Below are 15767 nucleotides of genomic sequence, written 5' to 3'. Positions count from 1 at the left end.
TTCCATTTCAATTGACTCGTAATGAATGGTTTTGTTCGTTTTCTCAGTAGCACCATTTGCTACGTCAAACTGTCCCAAAACTTCTAATTCACTTCCAGTGCCATATTGAAACTCATTCTCACAGACGGTGTCTCCAGATGTGCGGAATCGAGGGTTAGAAGCTCTGATTATTCCACCAGTTATCTTCAAAAACTATTAAAAAAAAAGTGAATGATTTTCTGTCGATTGTTGATCATAACGAATCTTCAATGGAAAAAAGCTGTGCATTTTCTACATTTAATTAAAAAAAAAATTCCAATGAAAAATTTTTTTTCTCCAAATTCAATTTAATTCAATTTATGTTCCTTTTTATCAGGTAATAAAATGAAACGATTAACACTGAATTTACCTGGTACATGAGAATCTCTTTGTTGAATTTCAATGCGTCATCCCCCCAGAAGAGAAGGGGAACTCTTCGACCAGTTTTGTTATTAATAATGCATTTAAAAAGCCATTTTGATGGCGAATTCGGCAATTCTTTCAACCCTTCCAGAGTATCAACATACCCAGAGATTTTCCTACAACAATAACTTTAAAGGTTAAGAACCACTTGGAAAATTGACTAAATTTGACGATATTTTCGATAAATACTTACATCAACGTAGCTCCTGGGTTGAAATGATCAATCGCCTTGTTGGAAGTAAACTTGAAATTCATGGATGGCATTGTTTGTTAGCGATTACTTTTCGCTTTTTCAATAACAAAAAGACGGTACAACGTGGTGACGCCGTTGCACAATAGTTCAGAGCGGAAGACGGAACTATTGGATATGACATGATCACGTGATCATCAAAAAGATATATTGGGACATAAAAACGACAGATGTCGTTTCGGCGTCAATTCTATGGATATTTTATTTTAATTCTTACGCTTAGACATCTTACGGTCATTCGAGATATTTCGAGAATTTCGAGATATTTCAGGATATTTCGAGATCGATTCCCTTTTCCTTTTTATATTAGGACTAGCGATTTCGGTAAATTGGTTCCTCTTCATTGATCCCTGTCGTTTTCATTTTGCGGTTTGGAAAAGTAAAAAAGGAGAACAAGGAAGCTCCAGAATTCGTAGAAGCCAAAAAATGGAAAGTCACTGCAGGCATAGCCATGGGAAATAATCATGTACCCCCCATCCACAAGATTTGTCCGATTCGTAGTCCGAGCTCCAAAAGTTTTCGAAACATTGTACCACGCACACAGAAAACAGCCATTATATCATTGAGGCCGATGAAGGCGTTTCTAACCTCGCTTCGTCCGAAGCTCCAAACGTGTTTTTGGCCACAATGGTATAAAATAGCATCATAGCCACGGCCAAAAAAGTGATTCTGACTGATGCTCTTTATAATCTTTGCCTTCGGCTCGGGCTGTAAAGTCGCATTCATCGGGTTCACTTTTTCCGGTCTAGGCGTGAAAAAGACTTTTTGCAGCCTCTTTTCAGGAGGTAAGATGGCATTTTTCCACCTCGACGGCAATCGGCTATTTGCAGTACGTTAAAACCACTTTAATCGTACTACCCCCACTGCTCAGTCTGAATCAGAGCATTTTCCAGAGTGAACACGACGTGAAGTGAGTCGAGTTCCAGTCTCATTCTCATGTGATATTATTGTATCAGGAATTTGTCCAGTCGAAGAGAATATACGAGAGCTGGAGGGATCGGGAGTGAAACAATGAACTCACAAAAGTATGTGATTATTCCGGACAGCGATGAAGAAGGCGACAAATCTCAAAATATGTTCGATGGTGAAGCCACTCAGAATTCAACGTCGAGTGTTTCAAGATTATTACTTAGATTATTAATGGATACGTTTTTCTCCTAAAGTTCACATGTTAAAATGAAAAAAATACGCGAATAGTTTAGGTGATTCATTCTGAATTTCGGATAGAAAAGTTAAATCATGTCATTTAATTAACATTGAAACAAACCAAAAACTAGAAATATCATGTGCAGTGTACTTAAAAGTACCAATAATTAAAAACTGCAAATTACTATGTGATTCTGAAAAGTCCAAAACAATTTTTGTTATGATCAAATTTTGTAAATATTGTTGATTTCGTTTCTTTTAATGGGGGGGGGGGGGCCCCCCCCCCCCTCCCAATCCCCCGTCACGTCGTCCCAGCCTCTCGCCTCAGCACCTTCTCGGAATTGGGCATTCGTGAGAAAAAATAGTATATGTTGTGACGAGGCACTTTTTTCCAGCCCTCCCCTGCCCCCTAATAATTACTTTTTTTTATATTCAATTAGATATAAGTACTTAAATATTTTAATCCGTTACGGCGACGAGGTTATAAAACCTGTCACCGTTGGCTCCCACTCCCAAAAATATTCCTTCCCCTTGCCCCGCGCCCTTCCTCATCACTACACTCACGCCCGGCAGAGACATCATTGGCGAAAACGGGAAGCCCCCCCGCACCCGCCGTTCCGCTCGTCACCACACGCGGCGCGGTGAACAACCACCGAAACCCACCACTCCTACGTCACAGCCCACGTGACCCGGAAGAAGGAAAAAGAACATATATTAACATATTACGACTAATAATTAGGACGAGGACACTCGATGACGACTGTCCCCGATTGACCCCGATTATCACCGATAATCGGGGAAAAACGAGCACGAGTGATACGACGCCATCACTGGTCTTACAGCTGCCCCGTGCGTAACCGTATGTTTTGAGAGATTTTTTTTGAGAGATTCTTTTTCGGATAGTTTGGGAGGAGTTGTGCGGAGATTTTTTGGAGGAGTGTTTTTGGAGAATCGTTGTGGAGGAATTGTTGTGGAGGAATTGTTGTGGAGGAAGTGTTGTGGAGGAATTGTTTGGAGAATCGTGGGGAACGTTGTGGAAGAGTGCCCGTGGAAGAGTCGAGACAGACCCAGGAGTGAAGACGAGGAGGACAAGGATAGACGTTGTGGCGATTATTTTGTGAAGGAGTGTCCCCGTGTCCGGAGGAATTTTGTTGTGGAAGGATTAGAATAACCGCCATCCCCGTCAGTACCCTTTATTACCTTTCTCGCCCCAACAAAAATCAACGAACCCCCTGTAAGATTATTCCCCCCAACGGTGAGCCTCAACATTCACTGACCATTCGTGTAATTGTGCAGAGTCGGTATCATTGTTGTAATGATCATAACTGAATATAATCTGATATTGGAATCGTCCCCAATTATTTGACTTCCCCCCTTTTTGTTTTTTTTCTTTCTTTTTTCGGTATATACTATTCTTTTTATGATTGTTATTATTCACCGGTGTGTCGCAAGCTGGCTGGCCTTACCCCCCACCCTTGATTAATTTTGAAGAAAAGGCCTGAAATTATACTGTGAGAATTGTTACATTAAACATCCAAATGCTTATTATTATATATTAGAATATAAGTAATTATTCACCCCCCCCCCCATTATCATTTCAGGTCCCTCCCCCAGTAAATTCTTGAATAGAATTATTAAATTCATAAATTACACATTTATCCCAGCAATATCGTGTCTTCACCGGGAATTAATCCAGTTAATTCCCCGGTCAAGGTCACAATGTCATTCGGCTGAAATCCTCGGATTCCACACGATGTTCAGGTGATGGCCCTCAGCTTCGCCTCGCCATGCCTCGTGCCCGAACATGCCTCGTGCTACCGCCTGAACATAATCTGGAAAAGCCGCGGATTTCAGCGTTATGAAATAAGATACTATTCTACGCCTTCAGTTTAGAAGAACGTTTTCTCAGGATCGTAGAAAACAATTATCTTCAGAAGACCTTGCAGAAAATTGTCTTCCGAAGATGTAAAAAATACAATATCTTTCGAACATCTTGCAGAGAAAAAGACCTTGCAGAAAATCGTCTTTCGAAGATCTTAAAAAAATCTGCAAAAGATCTTCCAAAATTATCTTTCAGAGAGCTGTTGGTTGTCTCCAGTAGACTTTGTCTCCTAAAGAGCTTTTTGGCTCACCAAGAAGATGGACGGAAGAATCTTTCAAAAATTCTTGCCAAGATGTTTGAAAGATATTCCGAAGACACTTTTTTTTCTACGCGGGTGATAGTGGCCTAATTTTTATATTATTTTTAAATACAACAACCGTTTGAAGCACGTACGCTGGAAATATTGTATACAACTAAACACACTCTTTTTTTCACACAAGGAGAATAGTGAAACCACGTCGATATTCACATTTATTAGAATATCGGTTTACTTTGCACCAGCGTAGAATTGTTGAACCCTTGTTTTCACCCGTATGTTCTTTCGTATTTTTTCCGAAAAATTCGTTCAAAAATGAAAATTTAAAAAAAATTGCAGAAGTTCATGTTTTGAAACAGTTATGGCTATTTGAAAATAAAAAATCTAATTTTTTTGGGTTGGGTAGAAAAATTTGTAAAAATTCTGAGAAACATTTCTCATGAGGTCGAAAAGGGTGGAAAAGGGTTGGGCTAATCGAAAAATCTTTCAAATAGAAGTTGTAGGGCTCCAAGTGGGAAAAATAATGAGATATGTTTTGAGCATTTAAGTCTTGATGTTTTGATGCTACAAGCTGTGACCTTGGCCGGGGAATTAGAATATAATGATTCCCGGCGAAGACACGATATTGGGGAATTTACGATATTTTGAAAAATTAGGGAAATTGATTATAATTTACGGGAGGACCTGCGATAATGGAAACGGGGGGGGAGGGGGGTTGAAATGATTACTCGGAGGGACTTATGTATTGACTATCTGTATTCTGATCTCATAACACAATATTAACACAAAAATAATCCGGGCCTTTTGACTAATAACTCGAGGGCGGGGGGGTAAGACCAACTCACTTGCGGCTACGCGAAATATTATATAATAAAAAGAGGGGATGACGCTAACTCTGGGAAAAGGGGGAGAAGTGAGGGGGGGCCTACTGAAAAGGTGATCATTAATAGGGTGCTTAATTTACAACTAACACGAATGTATTGGAGGCTCACCGTTGGGGGGAAAATAACACGGGTAGGGAAATTCGTTGGGGCAGGGAATAAAAAATGGGGCACTCACGGGGAATGGTGTCTTCAAAATTCTCTCCGCTTTTCTCGGGATTAGTCCTCCTTCCTTTCTTCTCTCTCCTCGCTCTCCTCGGTCCCTCTCCACGAGATTCAGCCGCACAATCTTTCTCTCACAGTTCTCATACGAGTTCCTCACGATAATATCCTTTCCTCACAATACAATCCTTTCCTCACACTTCCACGCAATATTTTTCTCTTCCTCAATAGTTCCTCTTCACACTCTTTGTTCTTCATTAATTGTCCCTCTTACACACTATTTACACAGTATTCTAGAATAGTTCTCTTCACAGGGTTTCTTCCACTTTTACTCCTTATTAACACTTTTTCAGGGTCTTTTCTGGGCACTTCTTCACGGGATTCTTTGGGGGTAACTTCGTTGCTTTATGAGACAGTGACTCGTGGGGCAGTTGTGGCACGAGTGAAGGCTGCCAATCATCCTCACCTCTTCCTCCCGATTATGCTGATAATCGGTGTTAATCGGGGGCATTCGTTATTGTGTGTCCTTTTCCTTGATGCGTGAGTGCTAGGGCAGGGGGAAATGGGGACGGGGGTAAGGAATATCTGGGGATGGGCTGCCCAACGGTGGCGAAAAAAGTGTACCTTAAACCTAATTTAACCTAGGAAAAATAAGCTGTATCAATTAGGGGGAAGGGGAGGCGCGAAATTCTGCCTCATCACAAAGCATAAGTTCATTTTTTTCATATGGGATCAAAAATTTTCTTGTAACAAAAGTTGTTGTACTCGATGAGATGAATCTAATGATGTCACACATAATGTGTTTTTTATGCTTCCTGAGCTTCAAAATACTAAAAATGGAACTTGTCAACGATATTCCAAATTCAGGCACGATAAACAGAAAAATAAAGGAGAAACAAAAAGGCGCCAATAAATTGTTCTACTAGAAAGACGTTACAACAAGTGCTCAATGTTCCCACCATTCACTTCAAGACACAACTCAAGTCGACGTCGGAAACTCTGCACAACATTTCGAAGCGCTTGTTGAGGAATGTTGGCAATAGCGCCTCTGATACGTGTTCTCATGTCTTCTGCAGTCGTTGGTCGATTTTTGTAGTCTACATCTTTAATGTAGCCCCATAAATAAAAATCAAGTGGAGTTAGATCAGGTGATCGCGGAGGCCAAAGAACAGGAACACCTCTGCCGATCCAACGACGAGGAAACAGAACATTGAGATAATTCCTTACACAAAGTGCAAAATGCGGTGGCGCACCGTCTTGTTGGAAGCACATTCTTAGTCTTGTGTCAAAGTGTACATGTTCCAATAAAACTGGGAGGTCATCTTGTAAAAACTGTAAATAGCGTTGACCGGTGACTCTTCCGTTGAAAAAATACGGCCCAATCACTTGCCCATCAACAATGCCACACTACACATTTACACTCCACTGATGCTGGTGCTCAGTGTGCTGAGTCCACTGAGGATTTTCCATAGACCAATAATGGGAATTATAACGGTTTAATGCGCCAGTACTTTTAAACGTCGCTTCATCACTGAAAAGGACATTTTGGAAAAACTCGGGACTTTCGTTCAAGATCCCTATGGCCCAGTGTCAAAAAGCAACACGATTCTGTCTATCTTGTGCACAGTGCTTGTGTCAATCTGATATGATATGGATAGTAACGGTTTGGTTTCAAAATATCGTGAGCTGTGCTTCGTGGAATACCTGAATCTCTCTAAATTTCTCTTAAAGAGATGTGAGGGTTCATGTGAACCATGGCCAAAACGGTAAGCGTACGAGGATTGTCAGGATTCATCCGTTGTGGTCGTTGTCGTCGTTGCAGAACTCTTCCTCTTCCACAATTTCTCTCGATAATCCGAATGCATGAAGCTGAGGGATGACGTAATCGGTTTCGGTACCGTTGTCGATACAATCGAGCGGCCGCGCGATATGCACCTCGGCATTCTCCCAAAACCAGTAGAATATCCACAACTTCATTTGCGGAATAAACCATGATAAGCGAAATCACTCAAAAATAATCTGAACTCAATAATGACCCGATTCGTACTAACTAAGAAACAATAAACACTAAGGTACACCAGATAGCTCTGGTATTTACACTTTGGTGTTTACTGGTTCTTATTTAAAGGCCACTTTCTGTTTATCGTGTCTGAATTTGGAATATCATTGACAAGTTCCATTTTTAGTATTTTTGAACTCAGAAAGCATAAAAAACACATGTGTAACATCATTACATTCATCTCATCGAGTACAACAACTTTTGTTACAAGAAAATTTTTGGGCTTACATGAAAAAAATGAACTTATGCTTGTAGCATAAAAACATGAAGACTTAAATGCTCAAAACCTATCTCATTATTTTTCCCACTTGGAGCCCTCCAACTTCTATTTGAAAGATTTTTCGATTACTACCCACATTCAATAGTTATTAGGGTGTACAATTTTATGTCGGACACCCTGTATATTGTGATGAGGCACTTTTTTCAGCCCCTCCCCTGCCCCCCAATAATGACTTGTTTTTAGATTTAATTAGGTTAAGTTAATTGGATTAAAATAAATAGACAAGGTGATAAATCCTGTCACCGTTCCCACTCCCGAAAGATTCCTTCCCCTTGCCCGTTGCCCTCCCTCATCGCTACACTCACGCCCGGTGGAAACAACGCCGCACCAGAGAAGGAGAAACGCCCCCCCCCCCCACCGTTCCCCTCGCCAGCACACGCGCCGGATGGAAGACAAGAGAAGAAAAAGAACATCCCTCACTGAAACATAAATTAATAATATTGACGAGAACACTCAATGCCGAGTGTCCCCGATTGACCCCGATAATCACCGATAATGATTATCGGTGATAATCGGGGAACAACGAGAACGAGTGATGCGATGCCATCACTCGTGATATAGCTGCCCCCGTGGATAGAAGAAATTATTTCGAGGAGTTTGGGAAAGAGTTTAGAGAGTTTTGGGAAAGAGTTTGGAGAGTTTATCGGAAAGAATGTTAAAGAGTTTTGTGTGGAAAGAGTTGGAGATATTGGTGGAGAGCCATTTGTGGAGAATTGTGGGAGGAAAGTGGGCACGTGGTCCGTGGGGAAATTGGAGAGAACCAGAAGTGACGACGGGGGGAACGGCCGTCGTGAGGAGTCTTCGGTTAGATAATTTTGTGGAGGATTAAGGAAGCCGCCATCCCCGTGAGTACCTGTCATTACCTTTCCCGCACCAACAAACATTCACACAACCCCCGCAAGGTCCTCCCCCCAACGGTGAGCCTCTAATTAAGTCTTTTTATGTAAATAAAGCCCCCTAATTTTCAAAATCATTTTTCTCGGACCCCTCACTTCTCCCCGTTTTTTTTTCTTCAGAGTCGAGCCATCCCTTCTTTGTTTTGTTCAATCTGTAACGAGCATCGGGGATGCCCGTTGGGATCCCTAAAAATAGAATTTAGAGAGAGAGCGAGACAAGTAGGATACGGGTTAGGTTTAGGGTAAACTAGGAATTCCCCCCTTTGGGGTGGTTTAGAGTAGGTTAGGGGTTATGAGGATTTTTATGAGGAGGATAGGGTAAGCCCTCCGGATCGGATAGGTGCTGTCAAAAAGTCGGTGCTCCAAATAAAAGGATTCTTGAGGGTTATTTGGTACGGGTGAAAAGACCGTAGGGGGACATGAAAAATACCCCTACGGATGGCCAAGGGCTGTTACGGGTAGAAGGCCGTCTGGGATAGAATCAACCTTCATCCCGACGGAGTGCCAAAAACATTAGGATTAGTTATGGGTGGATTTACCCTGCACGGGGTAAATCCAGCCCTTACCATGGCGGATTGCCAAGAATTAAAAATACAATTAAGGGTTAGTGAGCGAAAATATTACGTTTACGGTTAGTGCTTAAGGCCTTCTAGCCCCAGGAATCCAGGAGAATCACCCGAGAGAATAATACCGCGGAAGGAGAATTTTTGATAATCAGAATTAATTCAAATTTGAATTGATTCTCCCGCGAAAGGCTTGGCCCATAATAAGGTAGAGGGATCCACCAATCGACACCCGATCGATTGGTAGGCCTGATTAGGGGGGTCAGCGTCACGCGACACTGACCCCCGAAAATCAGTTACGCCTTGACCGTGAAAGAGGAGATACGTGAGTGATTACAGTGATACAGTGCACCACCGAGGACATTCCAGGCCATCCGAGGATACATGTTAATACCCAGGATGGTCCAAAAGAAGAAAAGAAAGGCATCAAGGGGATCCAAAGTGAGTTTTTACGGTTTTATTTAGAGATTTTTCCCCTTTTTGCCGGCTCCCCAATAATTATTGGCGGTTGTGAGATTTTTCCGAGCCATGGAAATGGCATCGGTTGTGTCCCCCAATTTTGGGTGGTTTTTAAAGGTTCATGGACGGATTTTTCCGAACGACTTCGGCCTGTGTTATCTCCCAGTGCGGTTGGTGGGTTATTGGTACGATTTTGTGGGATTTCGAGGGTATTTTTATAGTGCTGTTCTCCCTCGTGGTTCCATCGAGGCAGCCATCGAGTGGCTACGTGCAACAGGTGAGGAATCGCGCTTTAAATTTCCTCGTGGTTATTAATTGGACCAGCGGGGTTAATTATGTACTTTTATGTCTAAAATTTCGTGGCATTGTGGGGAATAGTGTCCAGAACAATATTGTTCTGGGTTTTCCGGATTCTGCTCGGCGGATTCCGAGTTATCCAATTTTTAAGAAAAGTTGAATTTATTGTGATCGATTTCTCCTCGCTGCTAACCGAGCTGCGAGGCATAGTGCCGTCTCTTTCGCTCTCTCTCTCTCCCGCGCTCACCCGTAGAGGGTCCGATTCCGGGAAATGATCGATTTCCCGGGCGAAAATAAAATTTCGGTTATTCCTTGGATTATCGCCGATCGATAATCCTTGAGGCCGCATTTCGACGGGATGATTCTATGTGAATGTGGAATAATCAACAACATATTTCGGGTTTTGCTGGAGAATTTATTTTTCGCGGTGATTTAATGGGGCAATTGAAATTGTATTTAGGATTTTGTTAGAAAATTCATATTCCGCGATCATTTAAGAAGAGAATTAAATTTGAGATTAGGAATTCGGTTGGAACGCTGAGATTTAGAAAAAATTGAAATTGCGAATAAAATTTGGAAGCAGATTAGTCCAGTAAAAATGTTTATCATTGATTATTATTCTTGTACTGAATTTTGACTCTCAATAGTGGAACATGTAAGGACAATGTTTTTTTTTGGTGCATTCATTTATTTCTCGCCTCCTTTTTCCTTTTTTTTTGGCATTTACCCGATTTTTGCAATAACCTTCTCCCCATCTGCGATCCACCCTTCTCTCCACAACTTGCATACTGAGCGACCCCAGGACCGTCACCTTTCCCCAAAAGCCTAATTATCCTTTCCGTTCCCTTCAGGTTTCCTTTTCGATTTTAGAGTATATTTTTGAGTTAGTATTTCAGGAGTTTGAGGTACGATTTTCGAGGCAACAAATATCGAGGTCAGTTATGTTTAGGATTATGGATTTTTCCGATTTGGTGATTCCGGACAAAAATTACCTGGCGCCCATTGATTTAAATTTTAGCAGGTTTTGTTAGCCTCAGGGGAAGTAGGGCGAAGGTAATGGGCATTTTCCATTCCCCGCGAAAATGTCACGTTACAAATCTTTTGTGTAGCCGCAAGTTGGCTGGCCTTACCCCCAACCCTCGAGCTAATTAGTAAGGAAAAGGTCTTCATTCTTTTGGTGTTGTTAATTGTTATCTGACGATATCAAGAGTATAGAATATATTGATATTAAATCTATCTAAATTCCCCGAGTAATCATTTACTCCCCCCCCCCCCCCTCTTTTGTCATTTCAGGCCGCTCCCGTAACATACAGCAAATTCCCGATTATCGTGCCTTGGTTGAGAATTATCCAGGCTAATTCTCCGGCCAAGGTCACAATATACAATCGAAGTATATGAGTTCATTCCCTAAAAGGTGTTATCGTGAGAAAACTTCAAAGAAATCGACTCAACCTATTAGAAGGTAATAAAAACGCCGAAACCGAATTTCGCAACCATTCCCTTGTATTTTCACTAGTTTTTTTAAATCCGATTTTATCGAGGGAACCTCCTAAAAAATATTATCTATAATCAACAGAATCTCCAAATACCAGGATATTTCGGGTTTTTTTTTTAATTTATTCCCAGCCTCTTGCTAGTATCGCCTGAAAGGGAGGACTATAGATAGAATCCTCGTTCCTAATTTTCAGTGCATATTTCATAAGGGATATGTGAGAAGCCTTATTGGCCTGTATTTATTTTGACATAGGAAGTAATGAATTTTTATGATTCAGAGAATCTGTGAAAAATAGTTAGGGAAATAAGCGTGATTTGACAATAATTCAATGCCCCAATTCTGAACGCAAAATTGCCTATCCGAGTTTTGTACGTTGCAATACGCATGCCTGCATCCTTCGACTAAAGTGCAATTTCCCTGCAATGCGAAGTGGTGATCATCAACCAATAACTAGCACATGAGAGCTCGGAACTATAACTCCTGAAGTGATGTTATTGAATTGCTTTCACACAAAAATTGAGACAAAATAAATTGAGTGATTGAGCACTGCTCTTCGGTATCCATTCATCAGCTGTTACGGCAAATGTCGCCAGATCAAAGCGAGGAGCTTGCGCTATAAAGGATACTAGAAAGCATGGCGGACAGTGTGAGTTGAGTATTGAAAATAATGAGGGCACCAAAGCATATCGTTATAAAAATCTATAAAATTAGTTTTTCGTGAATGTCTCTTATTTTATGTCTTCATTCGCAGGGGAATATTAGACAACATCTCTTTGTTATTCTCGTTTTTTGTGCCGTTCTTTACACTGTTAGATCAAGGCACACGATCACCAAGAGGAATTACAGCGATCAGAGTGTTCGCGGTTATTTAGCTGAGGTATTCTTTGCTTGAAGAAAATTGATCAATTACTAGGATACTTTTCACTATTAATTATGAAATAAATACTTGAAAACACCTCAACGACCTTTTTTTGCCTATATCACGGAATCATTCTGCAACAAACAATTTTCTTTTAGGCTCTGGCTCCCACCGGTCTTTGATCATATTAAAGCTATTCCTGATTTTCATATCAAGTAGTTTTTTACGTCTGACTTTATGTACGAGGTTATCCAAACCGTTAATCCCTTGGGAATTGGTGCTGTTTGTTTTTATTATTTGCCGTAATAGAGATCCCTTACTTCAATCCCTTCTTTTTTTGCAAAGACTTAACATAACGTTCATGTCAACCGAGTTTGAATCATTAGTCATATAAATGTCAATTTCTCAAATGTACTACATATGTTTCCGATAAATAATTGAGATTGTTTTAGAGTAGCTCCGAAGTATATGGACTCTTATTGAAAATCCGAACAATAGAACTCGAATTACGAGAAAAAAGAACAGAAAAATTTACATGAAAACGATATTTACAAAATCAGTTGCCGAAGAAGTTGGAGAAAATACGCGACATTATTTTCGCCATCCCAATTTCTAGTTAATAGAATTGCACCATTCGACTTTTCTTATACAGTAAACGCGAAATACAACTGATATTTTTTTTTTAATTCACTGGTAATTTTTCATGTTGATATATTTAAGAAGACAATACATTGGCCACTCCACGTAATCTCCATCCAATTTAATGGATAGAATACTACTGTGTTAATGGGAAAGTATTGATTTTTGATTTTGTCCCATGGTGCAATTCTATTGGTGGGAATTTGGATGGAAAAATGATCACTTATAATACCACGAGTGCTTAAAGATTATGTCATAATTTCCCGAAAGTTACGTTTTTTAGCAACAAATGTATGCAGTTGAGCAGTAGCAAAATTCTGAGCGCCTGCGCGAAAGATTTTGTACCAGCAGGCACGCACATGGTGCTAAGCAGGATAACTTTAGCGAAATATCCCATTAATTTTCAAGCACGAATATTCTCCAAAATTAAATGCCGATCAATGGGAATTGGGATTTGACATTTGTCGACCATCGTTTTTCTGACCGATTTCCAAAAATGCCACGGTTTTTTGATGTTTTTTCAGCTGTTTCATATTGAAAAAAAAAACAGTTTATTTATTGCTTAGCAACAGCTGTGGAATTCCCGAACATTATCGGTGTCATGCCCATCACGTGATGTCAAATCCCATACTTCTATTGGTAGAGATTTGATTGCGGAAAATAATCCCCTCAGTACCACGCGAACCCCAAAATCAATTGCGTATTTTCCTCAAGGTTTCCTGCAAACAAACGCGGTAGTAAAGTTTTTGGGAGTAATTTTTCATTTAAAAAATTTAACTTCTTCATTTGTTTATAGAGAACTTATCGGGAAATAGCCGATAAGTTTGTAACTCTTGTGGATTGCAGGTGCTAATTTTTTAATCATCCAATGCCTGTTTGATATTTTTTTGTTCAAAAAGTTTAACAATTTCTTTTAAGTTTTAATTTTTGTCTCAAATTCGTTTGACTAAGACTATCTGTTAAATAACGAGAATATTTCAAACGTTACATGTAAGGTTTTGTATTAATTTCTTAAATATGTCTATTTCTATCATTGTTATCCTATGCAAGTGACGTCTCATAGCATTTTAACATCTTTTGTATAAGTATTGATTATGACCGTAAATTTATAATTCCTTTATTATTGCAAAAATTGACAGAATTATAACTGATAACAACTACTGGATAAGAAACGTGCTTCCATACCAAAAATTTTTACCATTATGCTGTTTTGTTATAGCGAACTTGTTGGTGGAACGAAGTGTGTAAAGAGGAATTTCACAGTAAATTCCGTTGTAGATGTCCACGATGGTCCTATTGCAGAGCACCAGGAAAATACTATGATGCCCACTGTAGCATAACACGAACAGGCTACATATGGACTCAGCCAGAGACATCCTTAGCATTGGATGTCGAAAAATAAAAGAAAGCAAATGTAGTGAATGGCTACACTCAGTTAATCAGGGAGCATCCAAACAATCGTTATTGACTTCATTGTCAATTGTATTGCCTCATGAAATCTCAATGAAATATCTCGAAAATAAACGTTCAATGAAAGACTAGCTGAAGAAAAACGTATTTTTTAGAAAGAAAATTATTCCTTCACAGAAAAAATTAAAATCAGAAAAATCTTTTTTTTTTAAATGTGCCATGTTGTGGTGTTGTAGAGATTTCTGTATAGAGTTCAGATTTCTATTATTTTTTCAAAGCCAAAAAGAGGGAGAGAGATATGTAGATATATTTTGAATATCGATATTCTCAAGCTGAGTAACATAAGACCCTAAACAACCAACCGATCGCTGTTTTTACGAGTTCTATGCGGCCGAAGTTAGAATTCATAATGGAATAGTTTGCATTACTTTCATCAAAGAGTAGTTAATAAGACCTTTAAAAAACGTTGATGGGAGTATAATGAATAATTATTTGTAAAGAACATTAGAATGCATCATTTGATGAAAATACGAGAACTATCTCTATCTATAATTCGACCTTTCACCGCGCAAACTAGTAAAAATGACGATCAGCTAGGGACCCTATTCAAAATAAGACAGTAGCCAGCTCTGTTCAGACAGGGCTACCAAATCGACGAGTCAAGAGTAACCGTTTTTGTAGCTAGCAGATAATGGGAACGTGGAAATATGCATGACAGTGTTATGTCCAGGACTAGTGGTCGGGAAACCACGTTATTTTAATTATTTGCGGCTCCAAATTAACTGAAAAGAAAAACGATTTTTGAGTCTGAGTGTTGCTCATAGACTCATTTCCCGATTCAAGTTATCGTAGTTTTTCCTTGTTATATTTTGTAGTATTCGTATTCCTTTCTGAAGCTTAGAGGTTGGATTTCCTTTTTGGTATTCTTAAGGATTCAGTAAAATTCAAGTCACATTTAATGAGTGTGAACAGTGTTTTATTAGCTTAGAAATTTACTTACAGTTGCTGTTGCTCAGTTTACAATTTTTCTCTAAAGTTTGTTGAATTGACAGTGGGCTTTTATGTTTTTCCGCTACACTGAGTTGTTTGTTTCACGATCGGTTTTCCAATTTTGAACCGGCGGCATTTCTAGTACGCAATCGTTCGGATATAGAAATAACGAAAATCACACGCGCAATTTTATTTCATAGGAACGTTTGGAGACACGGAGCTCTGTTTGAAATTTTTAACGCGTGGTTGAAATAAGCGGAACAAACTTTAAAAGTCAGGGATCTAGCGGATCCTAAACGACGATTTATTTGCCGAAAATTATCAATGTTACGGGGAAGATGATTTAGCTAACCGCCGTAATTCACGGAGATATTTCTTATCGGTGCCGTGGCTGTCGCCCAATTTAAAGTTGATGTGACCTTGAGTTACTTTTCCAAGAAAAAGAACCGTAAGGTTCCACGATTTTTCCGCGACTGACTTTTGATTATCGTCAACTCATTTTTATCTTTTTGAATTTGGGTGTTGGCTGATTGGAGTGGAGGTGGGTGACGGCGAAAATTCGAGGAGTGATATTTCGTCAGATGTCGGATTTTCGCTGATTATTGTTCTACTTTTGTATTGTATTTTCTTGGATTTTAACTAGTGCGAGTTATTTAGAGTGATTTCGAAATTGTCGAGAAACAATTGCGAAATCCAATGCGTTATTAAAAATTTTTTAATTTATAAGAGCAGCTCAATGTTATGGGCATTTCTTAGTGAAATATTAAGCACGGATGTTAGTAATGTGGTCACCAAAAAGAGG

General features: G+C 39.7%; 1 protein-coding gene across 1 annotated transcript; it reads left to right on the top strand.

The window, feature by feature from the left end:
- The first annotated feature begins 11469 nt into the window (after nt 1-11469).
- On the top strand, nt 11470-14100 carry LOC105272098 (uncharacterized). Its single transcript, XM_011314000.1, has 3 exons — nt 11470-11713; nt 11819-11944; nt 13785-14100. The coding sequence occupies exons 1-3, from the start codon at nt 11702-11704 to the stop codon at nt 13965-13967; spliced, it is 321 nt and encodes a 106-aa protein (XP_011312302.1). The 5' UTR covers nt 11470-11701; the 3' UTR covers nt 13968-14100.
- The last annotated feature ends 1667 nt before the right edge of the window (nt 14101-15767 follow it).

Source organism: Fopius arisanus, unplaced genomic scaffold (assembly GCF_000806365.1).
Source record: "Fopius arisanus strain USDA-PBARC FA_bdor unplaced genomic scaffold, ASM80636v1 scaffold00139, whole genome shotgun sequence".
Classification (NCBI taxonomy): domain Eukaryota; kingdom Metazoa; phylum Arthropoda; class Insecta; order Hymenoptera; family Braconidae; genus Fopius; species Fopius arisanus.
Note: the sequence above shows the minus strand (reverse complement) of the source record. Positions and strands in the feature narration are given on the sequence as shown.